Source organism: Lemur catta, chromosome 7 (assembly GCF_020740605.2).
Source record: "Lemur catta isolate mLemCat1 chromosome 7, mLemCat1.pri, whole genome shotgun sequence".
In the NCBI taxonomy this organism is placed as follows: domain Eukaryota; kingdom Metazoa; phylum Chordata; class Mammalia; order Primates; family Lemuridae; genus Lemur; species Lemur catta.
Genome location: NC_059134.1, coordinates 20247236 through 20255187, shown reverse-complemented (window position 1 = coordinate 20255187; position 7952 = coordinate 20247236). Strand labels below are relative to the sequence as shown.

General features: G+C 51.1%; 1 protein-coding gene across 1 annotated transcript in view; it reads left to right on the top strand.

Annotated features, from left to right (window-relative positions):
• Window positions 1-7952, top strand: part of POU2F3 (POU class 2 homeobox 3) — a 72281-nt gene continuing 64329 nt past the window's right edge. Inside the window, exons 1-2 of the mRNA XM_045555400.1 lie at window positions 1-28; window positions 5590-5658. Coding sequence (XP_045411356.1) covers window positions 1-28; window positions 5590-5658 — 97 coding nt within the window. The remainder of the gene's footprint in view (window positions 29-5589; window positions 5659-7952) is intronic.

Genomic DNA, 7952 nt, shown 5'->3' with positions numbered 1-7952 from the left:
ATGGTGAATCTGGAGCCCATGCACACAGGTGAGGGGCGGAGGGAATGAGCTCTGACAGGTGTCACTGAGCGCGGGAAGGGGCGAAGGAGAGGGACACAGTTCTGGGAGGGGAGGGGGACTTTCTTCCCAGCGGCCAGGAGAGGGCGGTGTGGATAGCGGGTCGTCCTGGGCGGGCAGGGGTGTTTGGGGGACTCAAGGGATGCAGTCTCGTATAAGAAACCCTGGGAAAGAATGCGGGCGAGGGCTGACGTGCGGGGGGAGGGATTCTAAAACCCCTGAGCTGGGGAGCAGCCGTTGTGTGGGACCTGGGTGTGCGGAACTGTTGTAGTCTCGGGAGGCTGCAGGAGATGGGTGGTTCACTGGCTCAGCCAGGGGTGTGGACCTGGGAGCGCACAAGTGAGGAAAATACGTGTATCCACATGTTAGGTGTTTGGTGTCCAGGCAAATGTGTGAAATGGAGGCGAAGTGGGCATTTATGTCAGGGGAGCGGGGCTTAGCAGAAGCGGGTGGGGTGGGGAAATTGCAGAGGCACACCTGGGGCAGGTGCCATGCCATGTGTTGATTGGGGCTTGTGCAAGCATGCATCCCGGTGTGTCAGAGGTGTGTCTGCCTGTCCCCATGTGTGTTGGGGGAGGTGGTGGAGCAGACCCCAGAGGTGGCATGTTGTGGGGACTGACGATATCTGCACGTGTGTTCCAGGTGTGTCTGTATGTGTGGGAGGGGTGCCCACCCACATGCTCTGTGGGTCTTGGAGGTGCAGTAGGCTCAGTGCATGGTGGGCAGGTGCTGCAGGTGCTCCCCTTCCTTCACTTCCCACCAAAGAGGCCAGAGTTCAAACAGGAGCAAGACTCTTCAGAAAGATGGACCCCAGCAGTGGGTGGAAAGTTCTTTAAGACCAAGATCAGAGACTTCCTGGGGGTTTTCCACCTCCTTGTCTACTGGAGGCTCCCGCTCTGGGGAAAGTGGGAGGAGGTGGGACTGCTGGGGCCCAGCAGGGAAGCAGCCTAAGCCCTAGGGGCTTGGAGGATGTAGCAGAGAGCAGGAGGGGATGGGTTGCAGAGGGAAGGCTAAGCCCCCATGCATTCCCCTGGAGTGAGCCCCTGTGGTGCTTCTCAGAAGTCCAGGGACCTCCTCCACCCCATTGTGTGGGCAGGGAGAGATTGAGCTAAACCTCAGGTGGGGCTACTCCTGAGGGTGGGGTCTCCATCTACCTTGGGGTGGATTCCTGGTTCCTCTTTCTGCATCTGCCTGCTGCCCCTCCCCAGCTGATCTCTTGAGCCTGTCTCCCCTTGGGGATGCCTGGGCCATCTGTAGTGTCTGGTTCCCTTTCAGTGGTACGTCCAAAGGGTCTCCCAGCTTGGGACTTTCTGTGGAATCTCTCTGACTGGATCTCTGTTAAAGGGCTCTCTTTGCTGGGTGCTCTTGCTGGACTTTTCAGTTTGAGGTCGTTTTTGTAGGATCTTTCAGTGTGGGGCCCTGATGTGGGGTCTGTGAGGGAGGGTTCCTCTTCCCTCAATAGAGTGTCTCACCATGGGCCCCTCTCTAGGGTCCCTTGGTCCAGGATGCTCTTTGCAGAAACTTGGTCTTTTTCAAGTCCTATTTACCCCCCACAGTAATCCTATATCCTGCTGATTCTTGATAAATAGCACTTCTCCTGTGAGTGCCCAGTCCTGGGCCCTTCAGGACTCCTCCTCAGTTGATTTGCTGGAGCAGTTCGGGTGGGGGAAGGAGGAGGAATAGGCTCACACAAACTAGGGTGCAGGCTCCCTCCCGGGGCCCCCATTCAGAGGGTTCCACTAGCACTGCGTCCCCTGAGTCAGCCCCATCTTTTTGCTCTGATAACCTGGGTGCGGGCCGTGATTCAGGTCTGCCTGGAGCCCCAGCACTTTGTACTTTATAGAGCATCGCTCAGCTCACACGGGAGCATGAAGATCTGAGCAGATCACCAGACATGGGGGCTCCCCGGCCAAGGAGGGGCTCCTCGCTCCCAGGCTAAGGACAGGCAGTGGGGCAGACAAAAGTCAGGCCAGGGAGGGAGAGAAGAGCCCAAGAAGAGCAGTAGGAAGCCAGCTGGAGGGGAGAACACCTGGTTTGCCCCAGGGTGTCTCTTTCTGGGCCCTTCTCCTCAGTCTGAGCTATTCCCCGCCAGGGTTAGGAAAGAAGGGTTGAGTCTCCCAGACTGATGCCAGTCAGAGCTCAGGAATGCCATTGGTTTGGAAGGCCTGATTGTAAGAGGGAAAAGAAGAGATGAGAGAGTCTTCTCTGGGAGAGAGCTGGAGCCTTGGCTAGCTCAGAAGTGGGACTGGTGGGTCTCCTGAAGTCCCTTGGTAGAAGTGCTCCCATCAGCAGGTATGTGAGGGAGGACTCAAGAGGGAGCTCCAGTCCCTTCCAGGACACGAAGATGGACTCTAGGAGAGAGAGGAGTGGCGCCTCTGCTTTCCCAGAGTAGCCTGGACCCCAGAGGTCCAGGACACTGCGGACACTCAGCCTGCAGCCTGAGGGAAGTGCTGCCTCACGGGCTTTCCTCCCGGCAGTTTGCAGATGTTTAGGGAGGGCTGCTCCTGGCCATGCCAAGGCCCGAGGAGGACAAGGCCAGCTTCAGAGTGTGATGGTGCCAAGTGAGGCAGATGAAAGTCTGCATCTGTGTCTGGGCTCTGACACAGAGCAGCTGAGCCTCCCCAGGGAAGGGAGTGATGGCAGGAAACCTACTCAGTCGCTGGCTGAGATAAGAACACAGAGAAGCCTGGCCCCACCCCATACCTCTCTCACTCACTCCTGGCAAGTGCTGTCCGACAGGTGAAGGGTTACAGCGTCTTGGGGAGTTTCGGTGTTGGCCCATTTTTAGGCTGAGACCCAAGAGCTCGTCCCACCCATCAGTCTCAGCCTCCTACCCAACAGGAACAGGTACTCAGTGTCTTAGCATCCTGTGGGACTCAGGAAGTTTCACAGGTCATCTCACCCTGCCCCTCCATGTAGGCTCAAATCCCTGTCCAATCTTGAAGTGTCACCACCGTGTTGCTCCCATAATGGGTACATCAAATGAGTAGATGTCGTGGCACAGTGGGGGGAACTTTGGCTCTTTCAAAAGTTATCTTTAGCCATGATTGAGACTAAATTTCAAGCTAATTTAAAGAATGAAGGAGATGACTTCTGGGTGTATTTAAAGGTAATGTAGGAAATGGGTGTTGAAAGAGAGTTTGGGTTCCAGGCATAAAATCACAGTTTAGCTAAAGAGTTACCTTCTGAAATGTCAGGAGTGTGAAATAAGTTGACTCGGAGACTGATCATCATCCCAGCCTCACTGCTTCTTAACCTTTTCCTGTCCCCATGAACACTTTTCCTATGGAGTCAGAATTTGGAGAATGCTAATGGCTTCCCAGGGAAAGGGCAAATGACAATGGTCCTGAGACCAAAGCTATCCCTTACAATGGGGGAAGGGGTTAAAGGAGGGGCATGAGAAGGGGGCAGGAGGGGACAGGGACCAGCATCTTAGCCTAAGTTTTAATTAGTTCATTTATCAGGTGTTTACTTTGTGCCTGGAACTGTGCCAGGCAGTTTCCTTTTAGTATTTCATTTAATCCTCACAATAACCCTGGGAAGTATGTATCATTATTCTCATTTTTTAAGGTAAATTACACATTCACATTCAAATATGTAGCTAGGGTCCCCCAGCTCGTTAGTGATGGCACTGAGATTAAATCCTGGTTTGTCTGACGCCAAAACCCATTCTCTGAATTCCAGTGCTAGTGAAGCAGGTTAAAACCAGCAGAGGAGAGAACTTCCTCCGCACCCTCCCGGCAGTCTCTGACTGAGGGCTCTTCTCAGCACTGTCGGGGAATCGCTGTGGTGCAGCGTGAGCGGGGCAGGTCTGCGTTAGGCAATGCCTGGCTCCAGAGGGGGTACTTCTTGGGTGGGATGGAGGCGAGCCCATTTCTCCACTGGAGCAGGAGGCCAGCAGTGGCAGAGGCCCTTTGCAAATGTGTGCAGGTGGCCACACTAGTTATTCGGCACATTCATGCACGGCAGACTATACAGAAAGTTTGAAACTGCAGCAGGAACGACTGAGGTTAGGCTCCAGAGATGCTTTTCTAAATGCAGTGCCCTGGGAGGGGTGGCAGGATAGAGTTGCAGGGTCTCCCCTAGAGCTCTGTAACCGCGCGGTGCTGCGTGGATTGTCTGGCGAAGGCTCCACGGACCTCCAAGCATTTACAGAGGGGTCTTCCTTCCATTTGGCCGGTCTCAAAAAATCCCTAAAACTACAGTGCCTCGTAAGGTTGCTTTACCCCTCCCCTACTTCTAAGTCTTTGGCCTCCCCATCTCTGTCTTGCTTGGCGCTGCAGCCACTGTGCCCTAGAGGAGTAAATCTCTGTCGGAGCCACACACATCACTGCCCTAAAAATTTTTTTTAAAAAGTTTTCTCCCCTCTTTTCCTGGGGCAGAGGAGGTCCACCCGTTCCCGCATCCGGATCATCTCTACACCTCGGCGTCCAGGCTGCCAACTGCCTGATTACCTGATGCAAATTAAGACTGCCTGCTTGACTGCGATTGGCTGGGGAGCCAAGCATGCAAATTGGCTCACCAAGACTTTATCTGGTTTGAAAGAGTTAAAGTGCTGCCCCAGAGAAGGGGGGGTTTGTGAGGGGGGTCAACACAATTTGAATAAAATATTCTTCTGTCTTTAACACTTCAGTCTTTGGGTGGTTTAATAAGGAGGGAAGCTGAGACAGAGTGAGTTAGTTCAAAGTTGCCTCTTTCCTTCCCTCGGCTGACCCCAGAGGAGACTTAGGGGCCTTATAGGTGGTGGCAGCTGTCTGTTAAGGGTAAATGTTTAATTTATTGAAATGAAGCAGGGCAGAGAGGCCAGCCCAGCTGCACTTGGGGGCTGAGACTGGGGCCTGGGGTAGGGATTCTCTTTCTGCGGGGCACTGACCCGCTACCATCCCTTTCTCACTGAGCAAGTTGAAGGAGTAGGAGAGAAGGTAAGGATCCCCAAAGGACAGGATCTCCAAGGAGGGCAACACGGGAGCTAGAGTTTGATCCCCAGCCAGGAGACTGACCTCTGAGAACCAGGCAGAGCCAGGCAGGAACTGGGGAAGAAAGGTGAGAAGGGCAAGCCTTGGTTTTAGGGTCCTCTTGCCTTCCAGGACAGGGTTATTATGGGGCGCAGCGCTGGGAAGAAGAGGGATAATTGTTATGCTAGTTTTTAAAAAAATAAATTCCCAAACCCCAAAGGAAATGAGAGCTGGGAATAGGAGGTGTCCCCCCACCCCGCCTTTTGTTAAATTTTTACCAGCTGAATCCTGGTGATATCAGGAAGTGGCAATGAATGATGCAGAAGATGAGAGACCCTGCAGTGGCACTGGAGAAAGGGGGAAAGAACGGCGAGGAGAGCAGGCAAGCGCAGGAGGAGGGGATACGTGCCCCCACGCTTATGAATATTCTAATGGTTGTATGTTCGGGAATCAGGAATTTGAAAGTCTGATGGTTGTTGTAATTACACATTCATCTTTGCTGTTTAGTTAAAGCCACATATGTCATAGCAAGAAAAATTGTGACCTGTTATTAAAATCAGTTGTGTTTTCCCTGCAGATATCAAGATGAGTGGGGATGTAGCAGATTCCACGGATGCTCGCGGCGCTCTCGGCCAGGTGGAGCCAGGTAAGGGTCTTCTCTTCTGGAAAACGGAACAGGAAAGCAGGGGTGGGAGAGAGTTGTTGAACAATGTGGTACCTCTTCTCACTTGGTCTTTCAGCCAATCAGACCCAAAAGCTGGGTGTTAGGAACTAAGGGAATTTCCTGGAGACGTGCATGGGATATGACCCTGGAACCTTCAAACAGTAAATATTGGTCTTTAGGAATAAAACCTCTGCAACTAGGCTAGGAAGGGGCCAGATCCTTAAAAACAAAACCAAAAATAAAAAAGTTCAAGAGGAGCCGTGTTCCCAGCTTCCCTGGATTGACAGAGGCAGAGCCTGTCTTTCATAGGTGGGGATCAGGGTCTTTGAGCCCCAGATATCTCAATAGTCCTCCTCAAGGAACTAACCCAAGAGGATTGTGTGCAAAGGTTCCCCTTCCAAATAAAGTGTGTGTGGGTGGTATGCAGGTTCAGAGAAGAAGGCTTGGTGCCTGGAGATGACTTTGCTTTGTAAAGAAGAGAAAGGGTTTAGAAAAGAATTGAGAAGAAAGTTTCATAGCTCTTTATTTTGACCTCTATAGTCTAAGCCTTGCTTTGAAAGCTCCATATAATTAAAAAGAACTTAAAGAAAGATGAGTATAAATTGTAACACCACCAAATAACTTTAATAGCATCCCAACTAGACCTCAATTAGTCTTTCATCTGGATCATTAGAGACATAGAAATTAGAAGTGGAAGAGAATCGATGTCCCCCAGAGCTAAAATCTTTTTCAAGTCTTCTCGAGTAGTCTAGTTCCATTCTTTTTTTTTTTTTTTTTTTAAAGGGTGTCACTTTTTCACCCAGGCTGAAGCGTAGTGGTGAGATTATAGCTCACTGAAATCTCGAACTCCTAGGCTCAAGCAATTCTCCTGCCTCAGCCTCCCAAAGTGCTGGGATTATAGGTATGAGCCACCGCCTAGTTCCATTCTTGAAGCTAAAACACTCATGATCAGGAATAAGATAACTGGGGATCTTGGGAGGGGAGGCTTCTGCAGAATGCATTTACCACAAATTTTTCTGCTTCCCAATTTAATATTGAAGCAGCATCTGCTTGCACAGGTAGCAATATGCATAGAGCTACAGTCTATATTTTGCTTTGTGTGTAGAGACAGCGGACTGGGGAGAGTGTGGGCCAGTGACATGCATGTTTCACTTGATTTATTAGCTGAGTATGTTTTATTAAGGGTCTGTGAAGGGGGGCACCTGTCCTTCCCAGCTGAGAAGAAAATTTCTTTTCATTTCAAAAACCTGAGCAAGGCTTTAAAATCAGTTCAGCTGGAGAGTGATGGGCACAGTTCCCACACTGACATTCTTCCCTAGAGGAAAATCAGAGTCCAGGAGCCATGATCCAAAGAAGTTGGGTTGCCCTTTCCTGGAAGGCTGGCTTGAGCCAACCCTGTTCACCTGGGCCCTACTGCCCCAAGTGTGTGGGGACACAGCCAAGAGAGTGTCCACATGGGAAGAAGACCGCACTTAACCAGTTTGCACTGGCGCTCTGTTGTTAGTTACCACAACCAAGTCAGGGCAATAGTGCTGGGTGTGAGAGTGAGCTGCATAGAACACTGAAAGGTGAGCCAGGGAAGGGGGAGAGTTCAGATCTTGGCAGGGTTAGGAAGGTGAGTGTGCGATAGACAGTCCAAGCAAATTCTGGCCTCCTATCTGGAGACTGTGGAAGCTATGTGTCAAGTAGGTTGAGGGAGAAACGATCCAGACACACACTTGGACCTTTGGAATCTGTCACTCATGTAGGGTTACTACCAAGTGGCCTTAGACTAGCCACTTTGCCTTCCTAGAAGGGGGGAACGGATGACCTTTGAGAAGCATAGATTTATTTATTTATTTTTTGTTTTTGAGACACAGTCTCACTCTGTTGCCTGGGCTAGAGTGCCGTGGCATCAGCCTAGCTCACAGCAACCTCAAACTCCTGGGCTCAAGCAATCCTCCTGCCTCAGCCTCCCGAGTAGCTGGGACTACAGGCATGCGCCACCATGCCCGGCTAATTTTTTCTATTTTTAGTTGTCCGGCTAATTTTTTTTTTTTTTCTATTTTTAGTTTGTAGAGACGGGGGTCTCACTCTTGCTCAGGCTGGTCTTGAACTCCTGAGCTCAAGCAATCCTCCCTCCTCAGCCTCCCAGAATGCTAGGATTATAGGCGTGAGCCACTGTGCCCAGCTGAAAAGTATAGATTTAGAATCAAACAGATCTGGGATAAAATTCATAGCCTTACTGCTTACTGGCTGCGTGACCGGATAATTTATTCTTGTTTCTTTTGTAAAGG